This window comes from Erpetoichthys calabaricus, chromosome 1 (genome assembly GCF_900747795.2).
Source record: "Erpetoichthys calabaricus chromosome 1, fErpCal1.3, whole genome shotgun sequence".
Classification (NCBI taxonomy): domain Eukaryota; kingdom Metazoa; phylum Chordata; class Cladistia; order Polypteriformes; family Polypteridae; genus Erpetoichthys; species Erpetoichthys calabaricus.
In genome coordinates, this window is record NC_041394.2 from 350056569 (window position 1) to 350070420 (window position 13852).

At 41.2% G+C, this 13852-nt stretch overlaps 1 protein-coding gene and 1 long non-coding RNA gene across 12 annotated transcripts in view; one reads left to right on the top strand and one right to left on the bottom strand.

The window, feature by feature from the left end:
- Positions 1-4454, top strand: part of LOC127527925 (uncharacterized) — a 115771-nt gene extending 111317 nt beyond the window's left edge. Inside the window, exon 2 of the long non-coding RNA XR_007935104.1 lies at positions 4409-4454. This is a non-coding gene — a long non-coding RNA (uncharacterized LOC127527925). The remainder of the gene's footprint in view (positions 1-4408) is intronic.
- Positions 1-13852, bottom strand: part of LOC114668330 (zinc finger protein 883-like) — a 774734-nt gene that overhangs the window by 373135 nt on the left and 387747 nt on the right. For 9 of the 11 annotated variants that reach the window (XM_051924961.1, XM_051924939.1, XM_051924938.1 and 6 more), the window contains 2 exons: positions 7236-7549; positions 6077-6143 (listed from right to left, as the gene is read on the bottom strand). The exons of 1 other annotated variant lie outside the window; for it this stretch is intronic. In XM_051924961.1, the coding sequence (XP_051780921.1) occupies positions 6077-6143; positions 7236-7549 (381 nt within the window). Of the gene's footprint in view, positions 1-6076; positions 6144-6408; positions 7550-13852 lie in introns of all 11 variants that reach the window. One more of the 11 variants, XM_051924973.1, reaches the window with a different exon arrangement.

Consider the following 13852-nt stretch of genomic DNA (forward strand, 5'->3'; position numbering starts at 1 on the left):
AGGAGTGCTTTTTGTTTTAATGGCTTTTCTTTATTTGAAATGTCAAATGTAGTTTTGTTATTAACGTTATTGTCATTACTACTGTTTCCTTATGCAAACATGGCCAGCTGGCTCTGACGTTTAGGTGGATTAGTTGTAACTTTCTGTCTCGGGTCTCCTGGAGTTCTTTGTGATCGAGGTGTGGTGTGACCTTCTAGCCAACTTCACATTGTTGGAAAGGCGTATAAGTGCTATGAATCATAAAGTAGAAGGGGAGGAGGAGAAAGGGGATCCTTTAGTATGACTATTGACTTTGTAACACTGCCATTCTGTTACAAAATGAAGCTACCTTTCAAATAAATAATTATATGTGAAAAAGTACTGCTGGTTCTCTATATATGAACAAATCTGTGAAAAATTTATCTTAATTTTTCTCTATACGTCATTTTAATTTTCTATTTAAATAGGTTAACATATTCAGATATGTCGGAGGGTAGCAAATTAAGTTCACCGTCTCGCCCCTAGCAGCCCAAATTCTAGCTACGCCACTGCCTGAAACATCCATTAAGGTCCGAGGACGCCTTGCCACAAAATCTCTGAAAAGGATGTTTAATGATTACATCCATCAATCCAGGGATGTGCCCATTGCAGCAAGCATCGGGCACGAGACAGAAACACAATCCCTGGATGGGGCATCAGCTCATCGCAACACAATTACACACACACACACACACACACACACACACACACACACACACTAGCGTCACCAAATCCCCAAACCTTCATTTCTTTGGAAAGAAACCGGAGCTCACTGTGGAAACCCAGCAGGAAAACAGGCAAACTCCAGGTAGGAAACACCGGCAACGTGACTCTCTGTGAGGCAGCAGCGCTACGGATCTGCCACCGTGCCGCCCCCACATGTGTAATTATTAACAGTATTCGTTGATTAAATGAAGTTAATGACTTATCAGTAAAATGTAACATACATACTTTAATGCATTTCATCATGAAAATGAAATCCAGTATAAATCTAAGGGTTCTAAATGTGCAGAGAGCTGGAATATCATAAATGTAATGTGTCCTGTGTGGCGGTTGCTGCTGTTCATTCAGGAGGAAGCCCCAGAAGCTCATAGCGATTAACAACTGGGTCGGTTTTAAGATGACGTTTACGATGGTCTACTTTAATGATAAACTACGAGGCTAAAGTGGACATTGCGAGGTTAAAGCCGAAATATCTGTTTTAATCACAAATTAGACCTCTTCACCATGTGCTTAATTTTTTTTCTCTGTGTCTCAAATACGCTGCTGTGGAATATGCGATGCTTGAATATCAAAGCACCACGAATGCATTTGTGTGTCGGCATTGTGCTTCACCACATCGAACCATTCAGCAAACATCGCAGCAGGCACATCGATCCCGGAGGATCCACAAAGCGGCTTTCTGGCACATGTGGATAGTAAACAGAGACGGTGACGTCACATTCAGACATCTAGTGACCAACTTCAGTATTGTAACTTTGTGATTAGTATATGTGTAAGATTTGACAACGTTATCTGTTTTCCTTTATGTGTAATTTGAGAATTAAGAATAGTTTAACTTTTTATTGTCGACCACACACACTTGTATGTACGTCTAAATCTGCAAATTAAACTTTGGATGTTAAATCTACTTTCCAAGTGTTTTAATCGACATCCTGCTGCGAATGCCAACTATTCCTACACAACCAGAAGCCCTTTAGTTGTTCCTCTCTTACAGTTCATGTCCGCACGCTCACCTCGATGTGTTTCTTTAAGATCGGAAGGTGAATTTTGAACGCCATCACCTCGTGTTTTTATGGCTGAGACAAAAGGCGACTCATTCACCAAGGCTCGTTTATGTGCCAGCCACTTGTAAGGGGCGTATTTTCTGACCTCCTTGTATCTTCGATATCATTAATAAGCCCAGCGTTGCTTCACATTGGTTTGACGATATCCTCGCTGTTTAAATCACCACAGTTTCTGTTCCTTTCACTTCTCTCCCGTGCACTTAATGTTTTATATACACAGAAATCAAAGACATGTAATGTGTAAATAAATATTATGGGATAGTTCCTTAATTTCGCATATACATGTGAATAATTTATTACAATTATCTGACCTATATTGCCCTGCTTTTCGGACACAGAAAATTGTTGGCAACATAGCAAGTTACGGATGTTTATTTATTTTTTATTATTGGGAGTACAGATTTTTTCCTTTCAAATGCAGTGAGTTTAAGTAAAAAGACTCAAACAAATAAAACACACAAGATACAGATAACCTACGTGAAAAATTCTACTTAAGCACAGTAACGAAGTTGTTTTACTTTGTTACTTTCCACCTCTGATCCATTGCGTCATTGTTAAGAAATGCTTTATCTTTATTCTGTGCACATTTTTCCCCTTCAAGTTTTTCTGATAAGCCGTTTTTCATGCGATCTTAGGTGTCAATGTGACTTTCGCTCCGTTATTTTCCTCCTGACTCTCAGTCAGTCTTCCCATCATTCCTGGCGGTAGACGTCACTCATTGCGCCACACGCCTGTCTAGTGATAATCATTGATTTTGAATTGATTACCCCACAAACACAAGCCAAAGCTTTCCTGCTACTGCAGCTGAGTTTTGTTTAAATCAAATGTTTAATTTTAAGCATATAAGTGCTTCATTAAACACATGATGGGGCTGAGCTGGCTACAAACAGACAGGTAATGTTCAGACTCCCCAAATATACTGAGGCTGAACTTGCAGCTTGGGGGGCCCTTAGTGACTTCGATGGCCCTCTGCTTCTGTAGTTTCTTCATAGAGTAAGAAACGGCTTTGTATTTTGTACACAATTTTTTATGATTTTCATCATTTGTAATGGCTCTAAATTATGTGTTTGCATGAGGACAACTGATTAAAAAATTCAATTTCAATTAATCGCTTAGTTCAAATTTGTAATCGAAAGTCACTGTGTAGTAATTGCAATTTTTCAAATTTCCTTCAAGCAATTAATCATTTTCTGTAACGCAGACATAACTCAGTGATTATTTTCTAATGCAAAACAGTTTTAATAATCAGTTGCCCATGTATATTAAATTACTGTATTTTAGTTTGTTTATTGAACAGTTTTGTGCAACAGAAACAAAAGAACAAACAGTGAAACACTAATCAGTCAATGGCTCAAAGTAGAATTTGTATTTATTTTTAATTTTGAGCCACACAACAATGCAAATTAGTCAGCACTTTGATTGGTTATGTCAATAATTCTGTCTTTAAAATTATATGAAGCAGAAAAATAAGACATTATTGTGTTTCTGACTATTTATTCAGCCAGTTGCTTAGGCAGACAGTTTGTTTCCACCATTCATTCCAGAGATGATATACCAGATTAAAAAACAAATGTTCATAAGCGACCAGTGCTGGGAAACGTTACTTAAATTCACTACATTGCTCATTAAATATAAAATCCTAATCTCCTCCAGTTCAGCGCATTTCTTTTCCTCACTTTTCTCGACGGGAGAAAAAAAAAACAGAGTCTGATTAAAGCTTTACATCCACTGCATGTGTTGCTGCTGATTTAACTGATCGGTTACTTAACTGCACTTCTCTGTTTGCTACCAGCACTTTCCTTGGAGCTCACGGTGGAGAGCACGTCACTTCTCTAAGGACAGTATCTCACATCCCAGTCCAAATGGTGAGATGCAATCTTCGTCTCTCAACAGCCTCGGCCGAGCACTTCAAGCTTACTGCATGGAGCCCGTTGTCTGAAAGGCCGTAGAGACGCCCACAGATGGGTTGTCTGCAGTGTGTGACTTGGTGTTTGGCTGAATGTGGAGATATCAGCTCAGATGTTCTCTTCTACATCGACGCCCAGTTCACTAGAGATGAGGTGAGGTGAGACTCCTCCGCACACACTGCCTTGGCCATGTTGGTTTCACTCAGTCTGTTTAGCTTCAGACTCGAAAGACCATGTAAAAGAGGGGTTTCATGGACCTCTGATAAATGTGCTAATTCACAGGGTTTGGCCAACAGAAAGCTGAGTGCAGGAGTCACCGTCAGATGACTGGAGATGACAGACTAGAGAATTTGAGGATTCTGTAATTTATTCAAAGCAACAAATAATTTACAACAACAAACAAGAAAGCACACTGTAAGTAAATCAAGAGAGCAGAATGCAAAGTCTTTAGGGATCAGGAAACCCCTTTTGGCCGAGGGCGTTATTGTACTAAACTTTCTTGTCATTATTATTATTATTTGACTGATGCTGAGGCGACTTACAACATGCGAGACACAATTGCTTACATTTCTTTTGTTTTTTCACTATTAGCACAAGCAGGTGATGTGACCTCCTCCTGGTGACACACTATCAGTGCCTATCAGTCATAACATATCAAATCCTTTTGAAATTCATTCTAAAACACGTCTTTGACAGGTTACCATTGCTAGTACCTTATGAAAGCTCTCTGAAAGAATATTTTTCTGGGTGAGAAAAAAAATTCCACCATTACTTTTACAAAACAACAGTTCAGGAATAAACAATTTAACACCAAAATAAAATGTGGGAACTTCAGAACATTTAAATTCTTTGGGGTGGTACGCCAAGACAAAGGGGTTGATGCCCCCGGTGTAGATCTTCTCCAACTAAGCCCACTTCTGGAAATGGCACCCAGTCTGAATTCTTTTGTAGCCCAGGCGATTCTGTTTTGTGAGACTCGTCGGCCACATCCAGTACAGCAATATGGCTTCTCGAGATTAATTCCTGCAAATTTTCTTGGTGTGTGTATGTGTAGTAAAGTGTATGCTGATTTATAATGTTTGTTTTGAAGCTTTTAATTATGAATTTCCACCAAAAGCAATTGTTTGTGTGTCCTTAGTTTCATACCAATGGTATTTTGTAGTACAAATGCTAATTAATGTGACTCCCACAGACTGCAGACACCCTCAGGCGATGGTGGATGCTGCACAGGCAAGTCTGCTCTCTCCAAGCCTTTTCTAATTTTATTCCATTTATCTGACATGAATATTATTTGGCAATTCTCAAGTGTTAACTAACAAATGTCCCCCTCCCCCCCCCACCACTGAGTTATTATATACAGTCTTTGTATGTTTTATAATCAAAAGCAAACAAATAAAAAACAAAAAAAAAAAAAAGCAAAACAGCATTTCTTTTTTTAATGCGCTGTCACAGCGTTTTAATATAATTCACCTTGGTGTACAACATGACCATATGGACACTTTGGATTTTCATTTAAATTTTATTTATATTGTTTTCATAGTTTGTGTTTGTAATCATTAGTAACTGATTTGATTTATTATTTAATAAGCATTGGCGAGAAGCTGTTTGTATGGCACCCTGTGTTTTTTTTTTTTTTTTTGGAAAGGTATTTTTTTTATATAAAAATAGAAAAATATATATTATATAGCTGAACTGATTTATTATGTGAGGTTATGTATACTGTAAAGAGTTCTTTCTGATGAAATATATATAATATATTGTAAATAGTTCTATATGTACATATGTTATGAAAGCATTGCTAGATGCATGCTGGAGGCTGTAGGGACTTTAGTGAGAAGCGCTTTATATGACGCCCTGTTCTTTATTTTGTTTCAGGAAAAGGAAAAAATGATATAAACTTCTGATTCTCCTCTAGGTGGATTTGTTTGTGACACAACACCACTTAGGATGAATTCCAGTCAGTTATATCTGCTTACTGTCCAGTCAGGAGTGAACCTCACTCTTTAGTCAGGACAGTTCAGTTGTACTTCTCTCCGGTGTGAATTCTGGTGCATCTCTGAAGAGAACTCCTGACAGAATTGTTTGCCACATTCCAATCAGCAATATGGCTTCTCTCAGAGATTAATTTGTCAACAAGAGTTTAGTTTGCTTACTTTTCAAGACAGGAGTGAACCTCGCTCTCGAGTCCTGAAGGGTGCTCGTTTTTCTGGACTGATTTTTGAACTGCTACCCTTTTTATTCTGTTGTGAACTCTAGTGTGTCTCTGAAGATATCTCATTTCTGAAAACGGTTTACCACATTCATTACAGCAATACGGCTTCTCTCCGGTGTGAACTCTAATGTGGTACTTCAGACTGCTTTTACGTGTAAACTGTTTACCACATTCATTACAGCAATACGGCTTCTCTCCAGTGTGAACTCTAGTGTGTATCTGAAGATGGCCCATTCGTGAAAACTGTTTACCACATTCATTACAGCAACATGGCTTCTCTCCCATGTGAACTCTAGTGTGGTCATTCAGACTGTTCATATGTGAAAACTGTTTACCACATTCATTACAGCAATATGGCTTCTCTCCGGTGTGAACTCTAGTGTGTATTTGAAGTTGGCCCATTCGTGAAAACTGTTTACCACATTCATTACAGCAATACGGCTTCTCTCTGGTGTGAACTCTAGTGTGGTTCTTCAGACTCGACATACGTAAAAACTGTTTACCACATTCAGTACAGCAATATGGCTTCTCTCCAGTGTGAACTCTAGTGTGTATCTGAAGATGGCCCATTTGTGAAAATTGTTTACCACATTCATTACAGCAACATGGCTTCTCTCCTGTGTGAACTCTAGTGTGGATCTTCAGATTGATCATTTGTGAAAACTGTTTACCACATTCATTACAGCAATACGGCTTCTCTCCGGTGTGAACTCTAATGTGGTTCTTCAGACTGGACATACGTAAAAACTGTTTACCACATTCAGTACAGCAATATGGCTTCTCTCCAGTGTGAACTCTAGTGTGTATCTGAAGATGGCCCATTTGTGAAAACTGTTTACCACATTCATTACAGCAACATGGCTTCTCTCCTGTGTGAACTCTAGTGTGGATCGTCAGATTGATCATTTGTGAAAACTGTTTACCACATTCATTACAGCAATACGGCTTCTCTCCGGTGTGAACTCTAATGTGGTTCTTCAGACTGGACATACGTGAAAACTGTTTACCACATTCAGTACAGCAATATGGCTTCACTCCCGTGTGAACTCTAGTGTGATTCTGAAGATTGCTCATATGTGAAAACTGTTTACCACATTCATTACAGAAATATGGCTTCACTCCCGCGTGAACTCTAGTGTGGGCCTTCAGACTGCTTATATCTGAAAACTGTTTACCACATTCTTTACAGCAATACGGCTTCTCTCCGGTGTGAACTCTAGTGTGGATCTTCAGACTGCTGATATATGAAAACTGTTTGCCACATTCATTACAGCAATATGGCTTCACTCCCGCGTGAACTCTAGTGTGGACCTTCAGACTGCTTATATCTGAAAACTGTTTACCACATTCATTACAGCAATACGGCTTCTCTCTAGTGTGAACTCTAGTGTGGATCTTCAGACTGTTTATATATGAAAACTGTTTACCACATTCATTACAGCAATACGGCTTCTCTCCTGTGTGAACTCTAGTGTGGATCTTCAGACTGTTTCTACATGAAAACTGTTTACCACATTCATTACAGCAATATGGCTTCTTTCCCGTGTGAATTCCAGTGTTGATCTGAAGAGCACTCCTGCCAGAGAATTCTTTTCCAGATTCCAAACTGCACTGATCTTTGATTCCTGTATAAAGTTTAAAAGAAAAGGGGAAAAAAGAGCTTACTTTCAGTCCACTGCCTTATTATTAACATTAACTCACATTAAATACATGATAGCTGAAATTAGGAACAACCTTTTGTAAGCAATTATAAAACTTTAGTTGTGCATGGAAAGCACACTCAATTTGTTAATTCTACGTTCTCTATTACAACTACTTAGTAGCGCCACATGCATAAAACTTCCTTATGCTCGGCAACATGTGTAAGCCAATTCTTACACAAAAGTTCAGATTTTTAAAACTAGAACATGCCGTTTAAATTGGCTTAAAGTTATGGCAAGTTTTGAGCATTTCTAAGTCCCATACAGACTTTATTTGTGTTGGCATTGTAACAACAGCTGGTGGAAAAACGAACTGAACAGAAAATCTCATTTCATTGCACATTTCACATTCTGATGCTTGACAGGCTACACAAGAAGTGAGTTTTGATATATCACAATGATATTTTGGCTCATGATGATGATTGAATTCTAAGCTGATTTAGAGTCCCTACTGTCATCCTCTTTGAAGTGTGTGCTGAACATATGCCTTCATTACAGCGAACATCACAAAGAAATCACACAATCTCTCAGCTCTCTTACAGGTCTTAACAGCTGTGGGTTATTTGGCGATGGCAGCTTTTCAGTGTGAACTGCCTGACCGGTGAGGAATCTCTCAGTCACCCTGAGCCTCATCATGTCATCTTGGGGGATCATGTAGAAAAAGTGCTGTCATTTCTACAGGGTGTGACTGAAATGTTTGCAAATCACCTTTAAATGAAAAATGTGTAATGTGACTTTAATTAATGAATTAATTTGTAATTTTTAAATCTGTTGAGCAAAGGGGTAAATGAAAGAAAAATGTTTTTGTTTCAGCCATTACGGAGAGTACTGTATAAAACAGAATGCCATGCCAAAAATGAAAAAGGAACTTTCAATAATCAGAATGTGTCCTGACATTTATGCACAATTAAACTAAAACCATTTTACACCAAAACAAACATCAAACTGGCTTAATTAAATCACCAAGGAAAAGAGAGCAATGGATGAGTGACGCCTCAGTGCCCAGGCCTACAGAAGCTGCTGTGACCTCGGAGAAAAATGACAGTATTAGAAAACAGAGAAAGAGCACAGCTGTTGGTGTTTCAGCTCTATAAGAGAGTGGCAGGTGACACCAGGACTGGTAAGCTTTGTGACACACTGGTGACATTTATACTCACCATTATAATGTTTACGGGTATCTACTGTCAGGACTTATTTATGTTAAGTAAACTAAAATTTGCCAGATTTTCATGTCTATTTGCTCTAATGTGTGTGTTCACGTATGTAATTATTATCTCTGTTATGGCTGCAAAAATCAAGCAGTCCAAGACTAAACTCAATGAAGAGCGCTATAAACAATAAATACAACTGAACAGTAGTGTTACACAAATTAATCTGCCTTGAATCAAAATTGCCCAGTTTTTGCTGTTTATTGTGAAATCAGCTTGCAGTTGGTCAACTGGTCTACCGATTTCATGACATGGAATGTGTTAATCTGAGGACACGCGTACAACTGACAGAGTGGAAACTGGTGAAGTAAATAGCTGCTGTGTGGAAATATTTTAAAGTATCTGAAAAGTGATAGGAATATCATATGTGAAGTTTAAAATGAAAAACTTAGGTGTTAGTTGTGATGGATTTGAAGCAAAGACATTTACTGCAACTAATTTAATGAGAAACTTGTAGGTACAACACTTAGCTGAGCGCATCGACTTTCAGCAATGCAGCGATGTCGGTCTCGTAAGGTTCTTCGGGCAGCTGCACAAAAGGCGCATTCGCATTTGGACAGATGTGAGTGAGTGTGTGAGTAGACTGGCGAATTATATATAAGATATATATATAGATAGAAGACTATATCATAGAATGCACAGCGTAATAGTAAACTAAATGTAAAAACATTGAGTAACACTGAGAAAACCTTGAACAACAGAGAAAACTTAACACTGCAAGAGTTCACGCTATAGCACTACGAACTGCTCGGTAAAAACACTTTTTTAATGAGTTTTAAGCATAGGGGAAAAAAAATTACCATTTCAAAAATCCCTAATTTAATAAACCACCAAAAAAAGTAACATTGCAACAATGCACGCTACAAACTGATCGCTGTAAATAGAAGTGAAAACAAAATCAAGCCCGGTGTATTCTTTAACTGCCTTCTCTCCCTCTCTCTCTCGCGCCTGTGTGTGTGTCTCTGTCTCCCGCCTGTGTGTGTGTGTGTGTGTGTGTGTGTGTCTCTCGCGCCTGTGTGTCTCTCTCTGTCTGCCCATGGTCGGCTGCTTGGGCTGCTTTAGTGAATTATGGGCGTGGCTCTGTCGTGCGTATCCCATGGTCGGCTGCTTAGTGAATTTTTGGTGGGCGGGGCTCGGTGAGTTGGTGGGTGGGGCTCTGTCTTGCGTCTTGCCTGCCCATGGTCGGCTGCTTTAGGGAATTATATATATAGATGGGGTGGATCCTGTGGGAAAAAGAAATTATTATGAAGAAAGATGTATTTTAAAAGACAGTATAATTTCTGTCTCTTATACTGTCCCCTAAATTCTTGGGTGTAACATTCCTTCAATGCCAATTGCACCCTTGAACGTGCAAATAAGCCAGTACGCAGAAAACAAGAACAGCATGTCTCAAAAGATAAAGGGAAGTAGGGCTAACCACAAAGATGACAAAGAACTGTATTTTGGGTGAACTTTATAAGTGGAGAAGTAAGCTTTTAAAATGCAAGCTTTAAGGAAGAGTCTTATGACTCATCAATAATCTAAAATGCTTGCTTTAATTTTAAGCTAGAAGTGATGCTTCATCTAAGCCATATATGTCTGTTACTCAGGGCGCTGGCATGATGTGTACGTGATAGCTGACTTATAAAGTCTGTAAGAAAAGAGGAATGAGAGATTCTCATGGCGCCGTGTCCTGAGCTGAGAGGCGCTGTGGTGTCTCTCTACTCACCAAGAAGAATAAAAGGTGTATAGTGATTCAACAAACTGTGTCTATCCTCTGCTGTCTTCTCTCTTTGAACCCGCGTCCACAGTTTTCTGGCGCCCAACGTGGGGTGGAGACAGACAGTCAGTCCCTTGAGCGGGATCATCCAGAGGACCGGTAAAAGGACCGACTCCGGCCGGGCCGGAAGGACCAGCTCCGGCAAACTTTAGGACTGGCCTGCCTCGGATGAAGTCCTGCGCAAGAGACTGTCGTCCTCCTCCGATACGAATTGATGGGTTCGGAGAGAACACTGGGAGATTCCCTGGCAGAATTGGAACTTGGCGAGTAGACCGGGGGATCCCCGAAGCCAGTTGTGGGAGGGAATATATGTCAAGGACAGTTTGCTGTGGCTGAGCAATACTTGGGCCCCTCAGTAAAAAGTGCAAGTTGAATCTCGGATTCCCAAGGGAAAGCACAAGAGAATAAAAGGGCTGCCCTTGGCTAGGTCTCGCACCATCTCCAATGGGTTAACCTGTGACGGACACCATCAGCGGTTACCAGGTAGGAGGCTACATTGTGAAGGGATTGGCATTGACCTGTCAAATATCCCGGACTTGGGCCAAACAGACTGTCAGCCCGCTAAAGCCACAAAGTCACCAGAGTACTGATCCGGGAGAGGTGTGAGCCAGAGGGTGGACCCAAAGAGGGCTGATCTGCTTGGACGCAGGCAGCTGTAGCTCATAATGGGGAAGTCGAATAGTAAACTGGTGAAGGGGGTTGCTCTAGAACAAAACAAGTCTCTGTTAGGAGGATTATTTGGGGAAAAGTCGAAAGGGGGCTCGCCTCGTAAATTAGTAGAAAAGAAAACTGGATTAGATTTTAAGAAGGCATGTAAGAAGTGGAATAAACAAAGTGGGGGAAGATGGCCAGTGGATGGCACTGGAGCCATTTTAGAAATCCAGGAAATTAGAAAGATATTGTGCCGTAACATGCAGGGTTGTTGCAATAGGGGACCTTACCGTATTGATATGTTTGATAGATGGGAACTATTGTAGTTATTAAAGACCGTACCTTAGAGGCAGCCCAGAAGAGAAATGAAACACTTTCCGCTGAAATTAAAACACGTAAAGAAAAAGAAGAGAAGTTATTAGCCTTGCAAAAGACTAAGACAGAGCCGGACCCATAAAATAGGCAAAAGAAATGAGATAAGAAGGATCCCCTTTACCGAATTATTTACTCCCCACCTTCTCCTTCCCTTCCAAACGCCCCATTGGCACCACCAGTAGCTGATGATTCACCCAAGACACATGCTTCACTCCACTCCCCGATTTCTGGCCATACTACAAGCCAAACATTGCGATCACACAACAGCCCCCAATTGGGATGCAACTTCATTACACCATCAGAGTATTCTTGCCCCTTGATGCAAGTTCCAAATCCCCGACATGACCCTGATGCAGCAGCACGACCCAATAATCCCACTACTGTAATGATACACCGTAATTGGGACATCCAGGAATTAAAAGATGTAGTGGCCGAATTACCTGACACCAAAGGAGTCGGTGGCTTAAAGTTTGTGGAACAGCTCCAACAGCTCGATGATATGTACAAGCCCAACGCCGCTGAGTGGACCCAGGTCCTGCGTAGAAAATTGGGAACCACCTGGGCTACTGTTAGTCATGGTCAGCGTGTGGATGGCAATCCGTAGCAGTGGGACCAAAGCCTGCAGAGAACTGCCGATGGGGACGCCAGTTTCCAAGCACAGTGGGAACTGGTAAAGACTGAAATAGCAAAGAAATATAAGAAAGGGACAGATTGGTCCCTAATCTCAGCGCAAAGCAACGTAAAGACGAGACTGTTGACGAGTGAGCACACCGGATTCAAGACCTCATGGCTAATCATTCCGGCCTGGAGGCTCCGGAAGAACGAAACCGAGCAGCTGTCCCACCTTTTGCGTCTGGTTTTCCGCCGTGATAATCAAAATAAAGTCCGCACCTCCTGCATTGGGTGGGAGAGTGCCACTCTTGACGAAGTAAAAAGACATGAAGAACATTCTGAGAGACAATCTAAACAAAAGGAATCCGATACTCAGACCAAATTAATAGCTGCACAATTACAGTATTTTTCTGGAGGCGCCGATAACGGAAGGGGCAGAGGGTGAAGACGACGAGGAATCTTTAACCGAGGTAGAGGCCATAGAAGGGGCCGGGAGTTCCATTCTACCAACTCATACGAAGGCCCTTTCAATCCTCAGGGCCCTTCCTCATATGTTTGCTTTGGCTGTGGTGAACCTGGACATTTCAGGCGTGACTGCCTGGACAGGCGTCCACTTCTGCCACCCCCTCTCCCCGAGCCCAAAGACACTCCTTGGTCCTAGGAAATCGTAGGGACCCCCAGCTGTTCCTCGCAGTTTCCTTTACTCACTCGTCATTCTGAAACTGATACTTTATTGACATTGATCATCAATGGAAAGGAAACTGCCTTCCTTGTGGACACTGGGGCCACGCGCTCCACTTTGTCACAAGTGGAGGTCCCTTCCTTGAAGGACACTGTACAGGTACTCACAGCCTCAGGACAACCTCACACTCTGCTGGTTTCTAAGCCTTTGCAAGTCCAGCTCAACCTTGACAGCTCTCCGTTGACTCATCGTTTTCTTTTGAACCATTTGTGTCCAGTAAATCTTCTCGGAAGAGATCTCATGACAAAACTGTCTGTTTCCATTTCACTAACTGAACAAGGGTTCTACTGCTCCATCCCACAGCTCCTCTGCCTATCAATTCAGAAACACCAGCCTTCCTTTGCGGCCTGGACCTTGAACATTTCCCCGCACACCCTTCTTCTCAAAGCCTTACATTCCTTCCCCTCATGCCTTTTCCCTCACCTACAGACCCCAGACACTGTACATTGCACTGCCCAATATTTCCCTAATGAAGTTGACATGCCCTGGTTAGAGTCTTTCCTTTCCTCTGGAACATGTCCTGAAACACTTTATGTCCCCTGTGTTTTCATTTCCTCCTCAAAAGTGGCGGCCTCCGTACACCTTGCATCTACTCAGAATAACTTTTATTTGGGAGGGTCAGTTCCCCATATCTCTCTGGCTAAGGCTCCTTCCATTAAATGGGTTGAGTTAGGTCTGTGGGTAGAGAGCAATGTATCGATAGGACTGATTGGCTATATGTTGCACCTGGTGTTTGAGACACCCCAGATCATCTCGTAACTAAGGTTTTACTTCAGATCAACCTGCTGATCGTCCGTTCCCTCTGTCACCTTCCACTATCTCTTTTCTTGGTACAAACTGATTCATTTCCATGGCTCTCCTGTATTCCTGACTCTCTCTGG